Source organism: Sminthopsis crassicaudata, chromosome 1, assembly GCF_048593235.1.
Source record: "Sminthopsis crassicaudata isolate SCR6 chromosome 1, ASM4859323v1, whole genome shotgun sequence".
In the NCBI taxonomy this organism is placed as follows: domain Eukaryota; kingdom Metazoa; phylum Chordata; class Mammalia; order Dasyuromorphia; family Dasyuridae; genus Sminthopsis; species Sminthopsis crassicaudata.
This window is the reverse complement of record NC_133617.1, coordinates 527,013,880-527,034,482: the sequence shown is the minus strand read 5'-3', so window position 1 is coordinate 527,034,482 and position 20,603 is coordinate 527,013,880. Positions and strand designations below refer to the sequence as shown.

Here is a 20,603-nt window from a genome sequence, read left to right as displayed (position 1 = left end):
GGAGTGCTTCACTGCCAACAGTTACAGTTACCACTCACTCACCAGCTGTTGGTTTGTGATTCTCTCTTGAGTCTCCAAAGGAGACTCTAGAAAGAAAAGGGAGGAAAGTTCATTTTTCTCTTCTCAGAAGGAATATTGTGCCATCTGGAACAAAACAAAACTAAACCCAACTCACACCCATTAGAAGAAATTCATTTACCACTTGCCAGAGATCTTCAGGAACAAAGAAAAGTCTACTGGTACTGAACTAAAGGGTGGCAAGCACTCTCCAAAAAGAGACATAGAACTAACTGATTGCTTCCGGGTTAGTCATTAGGTAACCAATTATACACAGAATGTTCTTCATGCTAATAACGAGCTTCTGCAAAATACTGCTTTTAACCCAGGTTGCTATGGTACCAAAAGTAGTTAGTTGCTGCCCTTTTTTTATTTACTGTGGAAGGGTGGGAAAAAAATGGAAAATTACCCACAGAAGCCAGTTGTAGGTTTTGTTATGTTTGTTTGTTTGGTTGGTTTTTGGTTTGGTTTGGTTTTTTAGGAGGCAAAGATGACAAATGATAAGCAGTCAGAGAAAAGCTTACTGGACTGGAGCTTTACAACTTCCATAAGTTACTCCCCTGGTCCATAAAAGAGATGATTGCAGGAAGGAGCTTTGCAAAGAATGTATCATGTGGGACTGGACCAAATGGATGTGAGCATTATAAGAGAGCTAGTATAATACACTTGGAAGTTGAAATCCTCCATCAGACTATTTTATCCAATAGGGTGCCATTTAAAGTGTTTTGGGAAGGTAGCAGAATTTTCAGTTCAGCAAAATCCTGTGCCTGGATGTTAGAGCTGAAAAGTCCTTCCCCTTCAAGAAAGTTTATTTTACTAGTTCGTCATATCATAATTCTTCCCAGATATAATTATATCAGCATTTTATTTACTCTTTCCAAGGTACTAATTGTCAGATTTTTATCTATGCTTTTTTCGTCTTCCAGTTGCCTTAAAATAAAAATACACTAGTCATTTTCAGTTAATTACATTTCAGATTCTTACATTTTGTTCTACAAATATGAGCAAATTCCGGAAGTTTCTAAAAATAGAGCATTCCATGTAACTTGGATGTTAAAAATTGTATTTTCCTTCCCCCATACCAGCAACAAAAAGTTCTTACTTAAAAAACAAAGTGTCCATGGATAATTTAGATGTCAGCAAAAGGCTTGGTGGGCCTGATTGAATGTAGATGGATTAGTTTATTTTTGAAATTTTAGGGAAATAGATTTTGGCCTAATATAAGAAAGAGCTATTGTTAAAAAATTAGAATGATTTGCTTTGGAAAAGCATCGAGTTCCATGAGTGGAAGAGTTCAGACAAAAGTAGTCAAGGGTTTTCATAAAAGGGATTCTGGCATTGGGCCCAAGGGCTTACTTAATACATACAGGGCCTGTTGCTTAGTAAATAGTTGTTGACTAATTTACCTTTAAAATCATAGGATTATAGATCTAGAGATGAAAGGTGCTTCAGAGGCCATTTTACATATGAGAAAACTGAAACCCAAAGATATGAAGTGACTTGCCCAAATCATTCAGATAATAAATGGTAGAATCAAATTCAGGTCTTTTGCACACTCCAAATTTAGTATTCTTTCTCTTATACCACTGATTGTCAATGAATCATACTTTGAATTACCCATAGACTATGATTCAGTATCTTTTTTCTTGCCCTAGATGCTGAATATATGTTGCTTTGTCAACATTGAGAATATCTAGTCCCTGAAGACCCTACCAGAACTGAAAACAAGATGAAGTTTGTATTAGTTTAAATATTTGTACTGAGGATATTCCTCATGAGCACAGGAGAGTTCTGTATTTTCTAGATTACACTCACTCTTTTTAGAGTATTAATACCAAAGATCCTAGAATTCTTTCTGTAGAGCAAAGCTTCTTAAACTTTTTCCTCTTGAGACCCTTTTATTCCCCAAGAAATTTTTACATAATCCTGGGTATTTAGGTTTATAAAGTAGGTATACAAAGCAAACATTTACTGATAATAAATTATAGTTTCACATCCGACATTCTTATGAAACCCCATATGGGGTCACAAACTACATGTTAAGAAGCTTTGATCTAGAACACATAAAAATAATAGAATGTTTTAAAAAAATTTTAAGTGAAGTAGTAGATTTTTTAAAGAATTTGTATTTTTTTAGCAGTAATATTTCCATTCTTCTCCTTTTTAAAGTCAAATCCCATTGAATTCAAATAAAAGAGAACTTTTTTGGATAGAATTTAATTGTTTTTAAAATTGGGAACAAAAATTTTAAAAATCAAGTAAAAAGAGAAATATATTAAACGTCAAGAGAAAGTTTAATCATATCCATATTACAAAGAACTCTGTAAAGCTCCAGTTTTCTTTGACATAAATCTCTTTTGTTTAGATTCTTTTTGACATTTTCTGATTAACTAGTTTCTGGATAAAGGTAGAAAAGGGTGTAAGAAACTTACATAAAAGGAGTAAAAAGCAGGTGGAAAAAATTTTGTGGAGAGACCAGTGTGGATGCACAGGGAACACCTACATGTTCTAACATGGATTTTTAAAAAGAAAATGAAAGCAAGAGTAGATAATGGAGAATGATGAGAAAAGTAAGACATGGTCTTGTAAGAATAGTTGAGTGCTAATGCTCAAAATGAGCTGAGATTGTTGAGGAAAACTAAGGATGGAAAAGTAATTTTTTTTAGTAGTATGAGGGAGCAAAATGGAATCAAAGAAGAAATGTAGATGTCCTTAAGGAGGAAAAGATTATAGGGAGATATAAGGAACAATTATAGTTAAAAATGAGAATGGTTCTTCCTTGAAAGGCAGTGAGTTCCATGGCTCAAAGAGTTCAGACAGTACTCTTCAGGGTGGTCCTGTTAACTGATAGTGATGTGGTATAGCTTCTAGGGGAGATGTAGTAATAACCCCAAGGCTACCTGGACTTGGGAGTGATGTATTTGGAATGATATATTTCTTCCCCTGGGTTATCTTGCCCCAATTTTCTTGATATGATCAGGATGCTATGGTTACAACTATAGCTAGCTGTAAGATAACAGCCTGTTGGTCAATGATAACAGAGTTTCTGAAACTAATGGGTAACAATAATGAGGTGCTAAAAGGTGACAGAACAAAGTTGGATGTCTGCCATTTGGCCAAGTTCAGGCCTAAAAACACCTCCAGAAGGGTTCCTCCCATGAGCTTTGCCCAGAGAATTATGGGTATTGTACCTTTGCACAAAGTCAGAACCAGACCACTCCTCAACTCAACTTCTAAGCCACAAAATTAATATATCAGTGATATGAAGCACTTGGTTTCTCTAACTTTTTTCCTATAAATTTATCTTCTTGCCCCTGGTTCTTTGTTATCTTCTGGAACTTAGCCCGCTTTAATTGGCATTACAATTATAATAAACTTTGCTCTTTGACCCAGAAATGGGTCCAAGCCTGCAAATTCTTTTGAGACACAACAACTGATATGGAACCCTAACTTTTTGGATCCCCCTTGAGCCCTAACAATAGCAACAAGAAAGTAGAGGTGCTTAATTATTATCTTCTGTTTTTTCTGCCAAGTAAAATGCTCTTTGGATAGAAAGAACTGAGCGAAAGGTTTGAAATAGGAAATTGATACTCAGAATAAATAAGAAGATAGTTAAGAGACAACTATCAGTGTTTGATGATGGTTTGGGTCACCTAACCCAGATGAATTACATTCTGAAAGACTTGGTAGATATGATCACTGAGACACTGGTAGTAATCTTTGAAAGGTCTTCAAGAATGAGAGAGAAACTCCAGAATTGAAAAATAACTATCTTCCCAAATTTCACAAAAGGAATGATAATGAAATTTGTAAATTGTAAGTTAGTGAACTTGACTTGGGTTCCTGGAAGAATTCTAGAATATATTACTAAAAAGATGATCCATGAAAGTTTGAGGTAAAAAAAAATCAGTGGGGACAACGATCCTGTTTGGATCAAGAATAGGTCATACCAAATTATCTTATTTCCTTTGCAGGCATGATTATTAAACTGGGAGTTCAAGGAAATGCTAATTTACTTAGGTAAATTTGCAAGGCATTTACAAAAGTGTCATATGCTATTCTTATAGAAAACTGACAAGTTGTAGACTAGGTGAATGTATAATTTAATGGATTTGGGCACTGGTTGACTGGCTGGGCCCAAAGAGTAGTCATTAGTAGCTTGATGTCAATTTAGAAGACTACAATGGAGTATTCCAGAGAATTATTCTTAATCCTGTGCAAGTTAACATTTTTATCTATATAATTGGCATCTCTTATGTACATATATTGTATTTAACATATTCTTTAGCATATTTAACATGTATTGGTCTACCTGCCATCTGGGGGAAGGGACGGGGGAAAGGAGGGGAAAAGTTGAAACAGAAGGTTTTGCAAGGGTCAATGCTGAAAAACTACCCATGCATATGTCTTGTAAATAATAATAACATATTATTTAATATAATGTATTAATTATAATATAATATATATTATAATAAAATAAAAAATAATAATTGGCATCCTTAATCAGATTTGAAGATGAAACAAATGTGAGAGAGATAGTGCCATAGATCTATCTAGAGCCTGGAAATTTTGGAAACCAGCAAATCTAGCTTTATTTATTTATTTCCCCCCCCCCTGAGGCTGGGGTTAAGTGACTTGCCCAGGGTCACACAGCTAGGAAGTGTTAAGTGTCTGAGACCACATTTGAACTCAGGTCCTCCTGAATTCAAGGCTGGTGCTCTATCCACTGTGCCACCTAGCTGCCCCAATCTAGCTTTATTTTTTACAAACAAGGAAACTGAGTTAACACATTGGATGATAGTCAAGATCCAAATAAATTTTGACAAAGTAGGACAAAAAAAGATCCTAGTTTTTTGGTCCAAAAAAAGATGAAATTTAATAGGAATAAATGTAGCATCGTGGTTTAAAAAAAAAATAAGTTTCTAAGTACAAAAGGGTGGATGGGGAAGCAAGATTAGTAGTTTATTTTTAAAAGATCTTAAGGATTTTGAAGGACTGCAAACTCAATATTTATATAAAAAAATGAATATGGCATTAAAAGAAGTTCATGCAATCTTGGACTCATTGAGAAGTGTTCTTTCAGGAATAAAGATTATTTCCTCTCCCCACCTTCACTTCTTGCCTTGGTCAGAATACATTTGGAATATTTTGTTTAGTTCTTGTCACTGCCTTCTAGAGAAGTCATCAGGAAGCTGAGAGGATTCAGAGAAGAGCAGCTAGGATTGTGAAGGGCTGTGTGTACCTATTATCAGCTCATGCTATGTGAGCATCAGCTGAGGGAACCAGGAATATTCAGCTACATTTGGAGTTGGGGGAGGAGAAAGCAGGTCACAAAAGCTGTCTTTAAGTATACAAAGGGCTGTCATTTGGAAAAGGGATAGAACATGTTCTTTGTCACTCCAGAGAGCAGAAATAGGTGCTGTGGGTAGAAGGTTCAGAAAGGCATATTTAGGCTTTATGTAATGAAAAACTGTCTAACAATTACAACTCTCTAAAAGCAGAAGTGACTGCTTCAGAAAATAGTAGATTCCTCTTCATTGACATCTTCAAGCAGAAGCTGCTATGTTGTGGAAAGGATTTTAAGGGGGTTGAGATTTGTAAGGGTCCTTTTAGGCTCAGAAAATTTGCGATTCTTTTATTTAGAATTTCTTTTTTAAAAGCCAGTGAATTTCTTTTTGGAAAAATTGGGGTAAAGTTATCCAGTTGGCGTTTATTTTTCGTCTACAAAGAGGAAGTAAATTTGGATGATTAATATACCTCAAGGGCTTTGCCTAAGTCACTACCATTAGGACTGGAAGAGAATTTATCTTTAGAGGTCAGCTCCTTACTTTATACTTTTTAAAGAAAATTGGGAGGCAAAAAGGCTATGACAAGTTAGAACTAGAAATAGAATTTCGAATCTGACTCAATTTAGGGCCTCCCCCAACTCTACTTCATGCTTCCATCTTCACGGATCTCCTCTTTTTCTGATATGGATCAAGGAGAGATATCTGCTTTTCAGGAAGATTTTAATTTTTTTCAGCTTGCATCAAGTGCATTTCATTTGCTCTTGTGAATTGTCCTGTTTTCTAGCATCATAGAGAAGCAGTTCTTGTACATTTTCTTCTTCACTAGTTTGATTTTAATTGCTGACAAATTGAAGGAGAATCAAGCCCTTGTCAGAGTGCTGTAGTTGCTGCAGATTTTCCATGTTTGAAATTAGCCCATATCTTCCCGAGGAGTGTTAGATGAGTAATGGGTTCTTTCACTTTTACTCTAAAATCTTGGTCTCCTTGTATTATTGTTACATGTTAAACACCCCTTTTCACAGTTAAAATATACAACATCTGATTTATTTTAGAGCTTTTTATTGAAAGCTTGAGATCAAATTTGCATTCCTTTCTTTCCTCTGTAGGATTTAGGAACATATTAGCCAATTATTATTAATTAGTTTTTAAATTATTCTAAACCTCTATCAAAACCACAAAAAATGAGGTCAATGTAGAAATTGCTGTCTGTTCTTCATTCATGCTCTTGTGAAGACCAGAGACAGACATAGGATCAAGAATGGATCACCTATTTGAGGAGATAGCTGCAGTCCTCCATATTTATGCAGCTGTGGCTTAGATGTATGATGCTCTTCTGTAACAAGTAGACAGTTTGGGTTTTTATGTGGTATTTTCATTATCTCTAAAATGGAGAGATCTTGCTTAGTGGTTTCAGAGAATTTCTGCATTCTGAAATTTTTTTTACAACTTTTAAGTTATTATTCTGAGATTTTGTCAATAGGAAAGGGAAGAGAAGATTCCCAAATGAACAGGTATCATATGCTCTTCCAATTGTGTATTCAAGGCATGAAGCAGTTCTCAGTAATGTTCTTTTATACAATAGTCATGCTCTTTACAAACCTAACTTATTTTGGGGTCTGTGTGACAGCTTATAAAATTCTGAAATTTATCTCTTAGGTATTTCTTTTGTGATTATTACTAGAATAGTTAACCACCTATTCTAGTAAAAATTGTAGAGCTTTGACTGAATAAATTTTGAGAAATGAAATAGACTCCAATTTAAGAAGGCATAGTGCTAATTTGCCTGAGTCAGATTTCTATCTGTGTGTAGGCAAGTTGTAGCCTAAAAATTCCAAATTAATATTTTATGCTAATTTGAAATTTGAACCTCCTTGAGCAAATATAGCTGCCATTCATTATATAAACAAATAGCAGATTGTGTGTTCCATGCTAGAGAGACAGGAGGAAAAATGCCACTGGATTTGGTGTCAGAAATATTGGGTCCAAATCTAGGCCTAGCATGACCTTTGGTAAATGACTTAACCTCTCAAGGCCTCATTTGTAAAATTGGAAGGTTGAACTAGTCGCTATAGTGCTTTCAAGTTCTAAATCCTATGATAGTTGTAGAAAAGGCATGGTTTTCTTTTGCTCCAAAGTATTTAGAGAAGAAGTTATTTTTATTATCATAATAACCAGTTATTAAATTAGGATTAAGGTAGGGGGTTCCACATTATTTCCACACTCAGGGGACCAGCCTTTGAAGGATAAGGCTGATAGATGAGATTGCCCTACTCTTCTCCATTTTGAGCAGGATGCAACCCAAGTAGAAAACCTTCTGTTTAGAGTGCAAACCAAATCTAATCTAGGTAAATTCCAGTCCTACAGCATTAAGTCTGTGCCCTTGTAGCTGCTCATTGTGGTTTAGGGTAACCTAAATCATAAAAGAGAAAACTAAATCAGAATTTTTGTTTTTCTTTTCAGGTTTGTTTTTTTTTTTACTTGATCTGATTTTTCTTGTTGCAGCAAGATAACTGTATAAATATGTGTGTATGTATGTATGTGTATATATATATATATATATACATACACACACGCACGCACACACACACACACACAATATATATATATATATATATATATATATACATATAATATTTAACATATACTTTAACATATTTAACATGTATTGGACTACCTGCCATCTAAGAGATGGGGTGAGAGGAAGGAGGGGAAAAGTTGGAACAGAAGATTTTTCAAGGGTTAATGTTGAAAAATTACTCATGCATATGTTTTGTAAATTAAAAGCTATAATAAAAAAAAAGAAAAAAGAAAAAGCTTTAATTAAAAAAATATATACATAGATAATTTTCAACATTCATCCAAATTTTCTTCTCCTTCCTTTCCCCTTCCCCTAGACAGCGAGTAATCCAATATATGTTAAACATGTACAGTTTTTCTAAACATATTTCCACAATTATCATGCTGTACAAGAAAAATCAAGTCAAAAAGAAAAAAATGAGAAAGAAAACAAAATGCAAACAAACAACAACAGAAACATGAAAATGCTATGTTGTGATCCACACTCAATCCCCACAATTTCTCTGGGTATAGATGGCTCTCTCCATCACAAGACCACTGGAACTGGTCAGAATTACGTTATTGTTGAAAAGAGCCACATCTATCAGAATTGACCATCATATAATTTTATTGTTGCTGCAGTCACTCATGATTTAAACTTCACTTAGTCTAACACTCCAAATAGTGTCTTTTATTTTTTATTTGTTTCATTATCAGCTTAATTTCTTTTTCATTCACTTTCTCCTCTACGTCTCATGGGTGAAGCAAGATCCCATCCTCCTAAGTCCTCCTCCTGACAAGAGAAAGGTAGTCACACTGTACTTTTTTTCCCTATATCCTAAAAGCAACACCTTACAATTACCTGTCAGTATGCTTGCAATTTTTTCCTGATGGCTATCCCCACCTGCGACACTTCTGCCCATTACCTCTCCCTTAGGGAGAAAAAGAAGGAGTCTAATTTTGACACAGTTTCACAGCTGTCCAAAGCTAAAGCAAATATCTATTTATGAATCCCTAGTTATTATTAGAATTATTTCTATTATTGTTAATTTTTTTTTATTTTATTAGAAGAATAAATAAAAACAGCCATTAAATTAGACCCATTTTTAGTTTGCTTCCTGGAGAATGAATTAACTTTAATTAAATATTTTTCCCTCCAAGGCAATCCCAATAGACTTTGGATAGAAAATGCCATCTGCATCCAGCAAAAGAACTATGGAAATTAAATGTAAATCAGCACATGCTATATGTTCACTTCTTTTTTCTGTTTTTTTTTCCTCTCCTAACGTTTTTTTTTTCCCTTTTGTACTGATTTTCTCTTCCAACATGATTCATAAAGCAATATGCATTAAAAATTGATTGATTAAACATTTTTCCCAACAATGTCCCCTTGATTTAACACTATTTCACTTATACCTTTCATAGACTTTGTTTACCCAGGAATTGACCAGATAAGTGGAGAAATGACCATAACTAGTCTTGTGTGAGGGAAAAAAAATCTTAAGATGCCAGAGGAATTCATTTCAGACCCTGATCAACACTTGGTGTATCCCTAGAGCCCAGTTACTGTAACATAACAGGAGCATTAAACAAATTCTTCACACTCTTAAACACAGTGAGGATATTGTTGAGAACAAAAACCTTTGTCTTTTGTCTCTATCTCTGTGTCATTGAATTTCACTCTGTTGTTCCTTCTCTATTGTGTAGATTGCTTGAGAGAAAAGACTGAACTAACTCCTTTTTTTTTTATTTTTCCAAATGCATGCAAAGATAATTTTCAGCATTCACCTTTGCAAATACTTGTGTTCTAAAAATTTCCCCCCCTTCCTTCCTAAGACAGCAAGCAATCTGATATAGGTTAAATATGTGCAATTCTTCAAAGCATATTTTCATAATCGTCATGCTGTATAAGGAAAAATATGTGAAAAGAAAAACAACAACAACAACAAAAACCAATATAACAAAAAAAAAAAAAAGGTGAAAATACTATGCTTCAATTCACATTCAGTCTCCATAGTTTTCTCTCTGAATGCAGTTGGCACTTTCCATCACAAGTCTATTGAAATGCAAGCCAATTCTTTCATAGGTGAATTGATTTTCTCTACTAAATAAAATTTGCTTAGCACTTTGTCTAATAGTCTTAATCCAAGTTATTTCCAGAATTGTGAATGAACAAAATTTTTTACACCAATTAGAACCCTGTCAGAGTCTCATTAACTTATGCAAGATTAATTAGAATCTCAGTATGGTTTCATTCTTTTATTTAATAAGTTCTTCTGCTCATAATTTTTTCTTATTTGAAATATTATTATTCTCCAACTTTGATCTTTGTGGTTCATCTTATTTGCAAAGCGGCCTGATTTAATTGTCACATTTAATGGTCAGTGATTGTATCTTTCAGGAAAATTTGAAATTAAAAGGAAAAGGTAGACAGAAAATCTTTAGAAGACATCCCTCATGCCAAACAAGATCCTTTGGATATTTGAGTGAACCGGAATTCTCTGACCTAAGTTTATTTTCAGAGAAATTAAGCTGATAGTAAAGTAAATAGAAGATAAAGAAACTATTTGAAGTCTTAGGCTTTGTGACTGGGCAAGTCACTAACTAACCTCTCTCAATCTCTGTTTCTTCATCTGTAAATTGGGATTAATTATAGTATCTGGTTAGTATGATGATCAAAAGAGATACTATACCTAAGCTGCTTTGTAAACCTTAAAGAGGTATGTAAATGCTAGCCAGGTGGATCTAGCTAGTAATAGAAATATGATCTGAAATGTGGCACTTAGGAAAATTGAGGGTTAGTCATTTAATACTGACAGTAATAACAGCCTTTCTTTTTCAAGGGCTTGCTTCTTTGGGCAAAGATAGACTGTTATGTTTACCTTGCTGGTGTAATTCAAAATGTTTGAGATTTTTCCTCAAAAGAATATGATTTGATTTTCCCTAAAAAAGCACCAAATAAAGATAAATTTAAAACTCGGGGAAAATTATAACTATACCTCTCAGGGAAATTCAAACTGATTAGAAAATATTTTAATGTTTGTAGTTTATAGTTTTAACATTTTTCATTAAATGAGGAAGATTCAGGCACTAACAATGAGAGGATAGTTAGCAAGTTTTAAAATTCTTTCTTTAAGGGTATTCTCTCTGCCAACGTTACTCTCATGCTTATCAGCGTCAGGATTAGCATGAGACCAATTATTGGCAGCTGCCTCCACTAGACCTGCTTCCAAGTCATTCCAAACATCCCGGTGAGAAAGGTCACTTGAAAAAAGAGGCATTTCAGTTGATTCTTGAAAAGAGCTAGACTTTCCAGACCTAGGAGAGAGCTTGTACAAAGGTGAAGAGATGGGGAATGGGGATGTCATGTATGATGAAGTTGATTACATTACTAAAGCTTAATGTGAGTGAAGAAAAATAATATAGAATCAGCCTAGAAAGGCAGATGGGAGCCGGATTGTGAGGGCCTTGAAATTGCAACCCCATTTGTATTTTGGGGCAGTTAGGTAGCACAGTGAATAGAATGCTGGCCCTGGAGTCAAGAGGTCCTGAACTCAAATCAGACATTTGACACATACTAATTGTGTGACACTGGGAATGTCACTTAACCCTCATCGCCTAACTGAGACAATCAAAAAAGAAGTTTGCACTTTGTCCTAGAGGCAGAGGGATTGGCTCCCAAGTCATCCAAGCCTTGTGGGTGGTCAGGCAGCATTGTCAAAGAATGAAGGAAAAGGAGCAGGTGCCCCAATAGTAATATGGCTTTCTAATTGGGTCATCCCATATGGGCTCTAGGATGATTTGGAGCTGAGCAAGAAAAAGAAAAGAGTAGGGATGGGAACATATAGTAGCAGAAGGGCAGATGGCAAGGTACTTGAAATAACTGGGGGTGACGAGGTAAAATTCAAAACTGGGACTGGGTAATTATAGAGGCTCAAGATAATTTTTTAAAATTTTTCCTCCATATGGAAAGGCAGACCTGCCATAAAGAAATGTCAGTAACTAAAAAGTAAGTTATTTACTAGCCTTATGATCCTGAGCATGTCAGTTAACACCACTTGCCTTAGTTTCCTCATCCATAAAATGAGCTGGAGAAGGAAATAGCCAGTATCTTTGCCAAGAAAATCACAAATGGGGTCACAGAATCGAACACAACTGAAAAACAACTGAACAAAAACAACAGAAGTTATTAGGATAGAATTGAGATAACTATTCCTTTTATATTCAGCCCACATCTCAGTGTCAGTTTCCAAAATGATATAGCAATACTAAAGGAATTCAGAATGAATTATTGCCTTCCTGAACATCTCTGTATTGAATGTGCCAGTGAATATTGCTGATGTTGATCAATATTTTGTGGGTGTGGCTTCTAATTTTCCACAGTACACAGATGAATACTGTATTTTTGTTTTATTTTGTTTTGATTTTGAGGCTGCAGCCCTTGTTTTTAAAAGCCTTTTGCTTCTGGCTTCATTTCAATGCCCTTGCTCAGAAAATCCCTCCTTATCTTTTCCCCCATTTTTTCTCTAGCTACATGATAGCTATTCTTTTCATCTCCATTGGGTCTCATTAAGTCACAGCTAGGCTGCATGATTTAAAATTGTAATTTTTTTTTAAAAAATGGTCATTTGGTTTTGTTTATAAATAACATTTCATCTACCTATAGATAAGTATAGAATAAACATTAAATTGATCCAGTTGTCTTCAAATTGACAAGGTGGTGATAAGAAAGCTATAGTTCTGAGTAAGAGAATGAGAGGTAGGGTGGGGTGGGGAAATAGGCTTTTATTTGAAATCTATGGCCAGATTTTATTCACATATATATACATATATATATATATATGCAGTACATATTTTTATATATGTACATATGTATACACATATGTTATAAACCTACATATATATGTATACATATTGCTTAAATTGAAGAATTAAAAGAAAAGAATTGAAAAGAATTCAGATACATGTCGACTAGTAGAGACTAGACTTCATTGTGTCATGTATTTTAGAACTTTGTAACTGAACAATAAAGAATACTTTTTCTTTCTGGTTTAGATCATCATGCTAAAGAATGACATTTACCATTGCAAAGCATCAGGAATATTTTTGCGCCTGGAAGCAGGAGGTTTGATTGCTGACAATAACATTTATTCGAATTCCGAGGCTGGTGTGGATATCCGAAAGGGAGCCAACCCATTCATACTGGTATCACTCCATTTACTCTTCTTCTTTTTAAATTTTTATTTTATAAATGTGACTACCAGACATTTCTGGTTTCTGCTAACATTTCAAAATTCCATTCGTAAATCTGTTTAGTCTTTCTATTTCTCTGGCTCTGTTCATCTCTCTCTCTCTCTCTCTCTCTCTCTCTCTCTCTCTCTCTCTCTTTCTCTCTCTCTTTCTCTCTCTCTCATACATACACACACACACACACACACACACACAAATCTGTTTAGTCATTTTTCTTCATTCTTTTTTTTCCCTTTACTTCAGTTGCAGGACATCTATTAATTCAACAAACATTTAAGTACCTACAGTGTTAAAAATATTGGTGAATAGAAATGTTCCCTCCCTGTAAGGACATTTAAGACATAGAGACAGATCAATCATTCAAATTAAAATTAATTTAATGTTATAGGAAATAACATTTAGGATTTTAGTTCTGCCTTAAGATCATTTGGTTTTATACCAATACGAGAAATAGCTAGTTGGTCCATAGCATTATTACTACGATGCTAAGTAAGGGGGGATACAAAGAAAAGCAAAAATAGTTCCTTTCCTCAGGGAGCTTGTAGTGTAAGAGGAGAGACAACATGCATACAAACAACTATGTACAAACAAGATATAGACAGGATAGACTGGAATTACTCTTAGATGAGAATGAGAAGTACTAACATTAGAGAGGATCAGAAAAGACTTTTTTTTTTTTTCTTTTTTTTTTTTTCTCCAGAAGGTCAAATTTTAGCTGGGACTTGAAGGAAGCCAGGAAGTCTGGAGGTAGAGATGAGGAGGGAGAACATTCTAGATATGAGAGCCAAAAAAAAAAAAATACACTCAGTAGAATGGAACTAAAGTCCCTTGTGCCCAGAACAGCAAAGGCCAATCACTGAATCAAAGATTTTATAGAAAGGAATCAAGTTTAGCAAGACTGGAAGGGTAAGAAGGAGCCAGGTTATGATGGCTTTTTAAAAACTAAACAGAAACAATATTTTTCTTTGAACTCCAAATTTGTTCCATCTTAATTATAAAAATGTACTCAAAGAATTCTCTAGAAGTAGCTGTTCTCAGGACAAATTTACTGAAAGAGGAAAATTAACTCTCCTTATTTCTTTTGAGGTACAAGTTTAATTTAAACAATTAAAAATCTGTATTTCTATTGCCTTTAATCATGAAAGTCTTTTATAGATAGAAATAAATGTCATTATATTCTATTTTAGGATCCAGAGGAAGGCAATGGTAGAGTAAAATGATGTTATATTTTTTTGACCTTTAGGTCAAACCAGGCCTATTGATTTTTATGTCTGTGTAATTTTTAGGAGGTCTGGGAATCTCATTAAAAACCAAAACTATTGTTGCAAATTAGAAAGAAAGTTCTTTGCTATAAATAGAAAAGTACTTGGCCCTTCAGTCAGAGGATTAATTTTTGAAATAAGAACATTTACTTTTAAAACTGTTGTTTAAGAAGTGTTTCTCATCATCATTGAAAAGAAAAGTAAGTGTTATACCTTTTTATGTACAGAGAAAAATGTTGCTAAGGTTAGCTTGTAGTTGCTACAGTTTCTGTCCAGATTACTGAAAGGGGCTAGAAATGGAAATGCCAGTATTTGCAGTGGTGAAGATTGTTTTTGTGCAACTCACATCAATAGAAAACTGTGAAGAAATTTTACAATTGTCCTTGGTTCACAGATAAAGAAACTGATGCACCTGGAGGTTAAAAGTCTGAGGATATACAGTGAAATAGAAGTCTTTCCCTCCTATTTCTTATATTCTTTTGTTAGGAGTCATCTTATTTGGACTTTTCTTCATCAGAATTGTATAATATGACATCCATAACTAGCTTAATTAGAAAAGTTGAGGCAGTTTAGTAATTATTTCAGTGTTATAAACCATCATCAAACTTTTCTTGCATGATCCATATTTAGGGAGTTTGGGACAGGAATCTGTTTCAGCGTAGCCTTTCAGGGATGGGACATAATTTGACAGCATTTTTTTCCCAGTCCCAAAGGACAAAACAGGCAGTTATTACTAATGAGGAGGCTTCTACTTCCTTGGAAGACATTGCTTTGGTCTATGTGATATTGATATTGCTTCACATCAGTCATCCTGCTATTACCTACAGTAGTTCAGGGTTCACTTTTATCAGCCCAAGCTGCATCATCTATTAGACAAGATCAGTGTGTTTTATCCTCTTCAAGTGGTTTATTGGGATCCTGAAAGGCCAAGAAAAAACTTGTTAAAATTGTTTTTCCTTTCTTTCAATGCTTCTTTTTAACACTATCTTGAGACATAGTGGACAGAATAAACTCGGGATTCTAAAAGATATGAGTTCTATTCCTGCTTTAGACATTTATTCTTATTACCCAGAGCAAGTCCCTTAATTTCTCAGCCTCAGTTTTGTCATCTGTAAAATGGAAATAATAAGAATACTTCATAGGGTTCTTGTTAAGGAACAAATGAGGTAACATGAGTGAAGAATATTGTTGTTAAATGACACCAGAGAGGAATGTCTGCTACCTTTTTAGATTTGCATAAAGTTAAAGAATATGTCTTAATTAGATTATTCAAATTGAATTCCCTCCTTTTCTAGTATGTTATTTAGTATGATAGTATAATTAGATAGGCAATCTACCATTAGACAAGCATGACCAAATTATTTTCAGTGGATAAGCCAAAGAAAGAAAAAAGCACATGGTGCATAATAACATTTTTTTGTGTTTTAAATCTCAAGAAAAATGAAATTATTTTTCTTCATGAAAAAATAACATTATTCTTTGTCTAGATATACAGAAGCTTTTTGTCTTTTTCATCCATCATTCGCTATCATGACTGATATTTCTTCTGTTTTGTCTTTTATTCTTTTTGTATGTGCATAAAAATCCTGCAGTGTAATAAGATACACAGTGGCCTTCGTTCAGGCATTGTCGTCCTTGGCAACGGAAAAGGCATCATCCGTAGCAATCAAATATATGGAAATAAAGAAGCTGGAATTTACATTTTGTATAATGGAAATCCCATTGTGAGGTATGTTTATTCAGACCTCCTCACTCCTCTTCTCTCTTGCCTTTTGTTCCCTATAAATTTACTTTTCTTGTGGCCTCTACTTCCCTTCCCCCTATATATCACACATGTACTTTTGGGTTTCATTGTAGATATTTTCACAAGTTAAATGTGGAAAAATACCCAAATGGCTCCCTTACACAAGCACAATGATCTCTTTTCTTCCATTATTGGCTCAGTTCCAGTGAAATTGTCAGAGGATGACAGGAGAGAAATTGAGTGATCACAAGTTTTGTCTCTGACAAATTGAAGAACAGAATGTTTTGTTAAAACAAAACTAATTTCTAAAACTATCTGTAAATTAAACCCCTGACTATATACTTGAGAGTTGTGACTCATGTACATGTAGTTCTAATTGCATTGACAAGAATATAATGATCTATAAAACACCCACATTAGTACATTATAATAAATTGTTACCAAGAACATTTGTCCTTTCATATGTGGGGGAGGAAGGATCCAACAAAACATGTGCAGTGACAGTTTCATTTTGGAGTGAGAGGGAAGTTTGGATTTTTTTTTTATACATTGTTTATAGTTCTCATGATATACTATTTAATCAGAGCCATAAGCTTGGATTTAGCGATTAAAGATGTATAGGCAACTGATTTCCAAACACTAGGTAGATTTAAACTGAGGAATGTTTTTTTTTCAGCTCTGAAAAATAAAAAAATTATATTTAAGAAATTCTTTAGCATTTCTATTGTATTTGTAGACTTGGGAAAAGCTTACTAGGAATAGATCCAAATTCATCAGGTGCATTGATGAGATTACTTCACAGAGCCTTGCCTAGTGGGCAAGGAGAGGTAGTGGCAACAGGGGAGGGGGGATTAGGAAAGTAAGATGTGGATTACTCTGTCCCCCAAAACCTAACAAAACTATGCAAACTTCACAGTGAGATTGGACTAAAATCTCCTTATAGGGGTGGTTAGGTGGCACAGTGGATAGAGCACTAGCCTTGAATTCAGGAGGATCGGAATTCAAATCTGGTCTCAGATACTTAACACTTCCTAGCTGTGTGACACTGGGCAAGTCACTTAACCCCAGCCTCAGGAAAAAAAAAAAAAAAAAAAAAAAAATCTTATTGTATTCAAGAAGTTAAAGCTGAATCCAGAGGTGTGTTCCAGTCACGTAGTTGGTCAAAAGCACATAGATATGTCACTTAACAACACTCCCTTACCCCACCCCCCAAAATTATTAATTTTTGTACTTTAAGAATCTAGGACTGGTGAATTGGGTTGGTTGGAGTAGTGGTCAAAATTAGGTCATATAATTATTTTACTTAAAAGGTTTTGAGTTTTGTCAGGGGAAAAGAAAAATAGTACCAAATATTTCGCATCATTTGTAATCCTGAATTGTCTTTCTGCTCTGGAAATACTAATGCAATGTGGAACATCTGTAGACCTAGACATGATTAGGGTTTCCCCCTGATATATCTTCATTCAAGTCATGATTGATCTTTATAATTGTATTATGTTTATGATTTTTGGTTGATTTATAGTGGTCCATTTATATTGTGGTTACTGTGCATATTTTCTTGATTCTACTTGCTCCACTTTGCAGCACTTCATATAGACCTTTCCATGCTTCTCTGTAGCAGTTTATCTGATTTGAAGAACATTTCTAGTCAATTAGCTCATCAGCTCACATAATTCATATAAAATGTCAGTATCTGTTAATTCAGATATTGTTGATTAGATTATTTAATTAATTGTGGATGTATAAACATAGGCAAAGTATCATAAACATTTCAAAATTGATCTTATTACTATTATGTCTAAGTCTTTGGAGTATATGGAATGTCCATGGCATATAATTTAATAAAATCAAAATTGTCCATTTTGCATTTCATAATGTTCTCTAGTTCTTCTTTGGTCATGAATTCCTCCCTTCTCCATAAATCTGACAAGTAAACTATTCCTTTCTCTTCTGATTTATTTATGGTATCAGTCTTTATGTCTAAATCATTTGATCTTATATTGGTATGTGTTATGAGATGTTGGTCTGTGCCTAGTTTCTGCCATACTGTTTTCTAGTTTTCCTAGCAGTTTTGGTCAAATAATGATTTCTTAATTCTAGAAAGTGGAATCTTTGGTTTTTTTCTTTTAAAATGTTTTACCTTTTTTTATTTTTCTCTAATCAGTAGTTATTTAGAACATTTTAAAATATAACTGTAGATACAGTGTTGATTTCTTCTTATGAAAACTGTGTTCCCATTCTCTGACCATTTATCAATTGGTTAATGTCTCTTATTATTGCAAATTTGGCTTAGTTCCTTACATATTTGAGAAATGAGGCCTTTATCAGAGAAATTTGCTGTAAATTTCCCCTCTCACCTATTTCCTCCTTTCCTTCTGATTTTGACTGCATTGGTTTTATTTCTGCAAAACTTTTTAAATTTCATGTAATCAAAATTATCCATTTTACTTCCTGTGATTCTCTTTCTTTTATTTATTCATAAACTTTTCCTTTGTCCATAGATCTGACAGATAAAATTTCCATACCCCTCTAATTTACTTATGACAGGATCCTTTATGTTTAAATTATCTACTAATTTTGATTTTATTTTGATATATGATATGAAATGATGGTTTGTGCCTACTTTCTGCCATACTTTTACAGTTTTCTCAGCAATTTCTGTCAAATGATGAGTTTTTGCTCCCCAAAATTGGATCTTTGGGTTATCAAATACTAGATTAATATGATCATTTATTAGCATATATTGTATACCTAAACTATCCCACTGATCCACTATACACACACACACACACACTCTCTCTCTCTCTCTCTCTCTCTCTCTCTCTCTCTCTCTCTCTCTCTCTCTCTTTCTTTCTCTTTCTCTTTTACTGGATGTAGGGCAACTTTTATTTCAGAAAACACACCAAAAGTACAGAGTAGCTCATAAACAATAACATTTTATTTTTCTATTGTTGAAATTTTTTCTTTTTTAAAAATTCTGAAATTAATAAACACTAAATAAGATAAACATGTTCATGTAGTGTATATAGGTGTATGGTTGTTGATTACATATAAAGATAACTCAGTTTATATGTGGAATAATACGTTCTGGAATCTGGCTTTCAAAGGAAGACTTTGATCTTTGCCTTTAGGGGAAACAAGAAAAGACATGTGACTGGGTATTTGCACCTTATTTTATTTTTTTATTTATTTTTGCTCATTTAGTATTTTAGTTTTTTCTGTTTACATGTAAAAACACTTTTTAACATTAGTTTTTAAAATTTTAAATTCAAAATTCATTCCCTTATTCTTTCCTAACCACTACCCCACATTGAGAAGACAAGCAATTCAGTACAAGTTATACATGTGTAATCATGAAAAATATACCTCTCTACTTTTAGCAAGTTTCAGAGTGCTTTGGTGATTACCATTTTGTAATACAGATTGAGATCTAGTACTGCTAGGAGACCTTCACACTTTCCTCCATTAATTCCCTTGATATTCTTGACCTTTTATTTCTCCAGATATAATTTTATTAATTTTTTCTACATCTATAAAATTATACTTTGGTAGTTTGATTTATAGCACTGAATAATATATTAAATTAAGTAGAAATTGTCATTTATATGCCTAGCCAGAAGCAATTACTATTTTTCCAGTTGTTTAGATTTGTCTTTATTTATATGAATAAATAAAGAGAGTCTCTGGGTTTCTTTTGGTAGCTAGACTCCCAAGTATTTTATAATGTGTGTAGTTATTTCAAATGGAATCTCTCTTTTTATCTCTTTATTATATATACATATATTCTTTTTATCTCTTACTGATGGACTTTATTAGAAATATATAGAAAGGCTAATGATCTATGTGGGTTTATTTTATATTCCTGTACCTTTGCTGAAGTTGTTTATTGTAACAATTAATTTTTTTATTTAATTCTCTAGGATTCATCATTTACAAAGACTGACAGTTTTGTTTCTTCATTGCCTATTCTTATTCCTTCTATTTCTTTTTCTTGTCTTATCGCTATAGCTATCATTTATAATACAATATTGAATAATGATGATGTTAATGGACATCCTTGCTTCACCCCAGATTTTACTTGGAAGGCATCTAGCTTATTCTCATTATAGATTATATTTGCTCTTGGTTTTAGATTCATACTGTTGATTGTTTTAAGAAAAGTTCCATTTATATCTACTAGTATTTTTAGTAGGAGTGTTGTATCTTCCCAAAAATTTTTCTGTATCAATTGAAATAAGGATGAGATTTTAAATTGTTTTTGTTATTGATATAGTCATTAATCCTGATAGTTTGTCTAATATTAAACCAGACCAGAATTCCTGGTATAAATCCCACCTATTCATAGTATATGATTTTTGTGATATATTGTTGTATTATCCTTATATTTTAATTAAAGTTTTTGCTACAATATTCTCTAAAGGAATTGATATATAACTTTCTCCCTTG

General features: G+C 33.6%; 1 protein-coding gene across 5 annotated transcripts in view; it reads left to right on the top strand.

Annotated features, from left to right (window-relative positions):
* The window catches only part of FBXO10 (F-box protein 10), a 75,679-nt gene that overhangs the window by 28,332 nt on the left and 26,744 nt on the right, over positions 1-20,603 (top strand). For all 5 annotated transcript variants that reach the window (XR_012484683.1, XR_012484682.1, XM_074281785.1 and 2 more), the window contains exons 4-5: positions 12,957-13,106; positions 16,006-16,142. Coding sequence is in view for 3 of the 5 variants with exons in the window: in XM_074281785.1 (XP_074137886.1) it covers positions 12,957-13,106; positions 16,006-16,142 (287 nt within the window). In the remaining 2 variants the exon portion in view is untranslated. The remainder of the gene's footprint in view (positions 1-12,956; positions 13,107-16,005; positions 16,143-20,603) is intronic.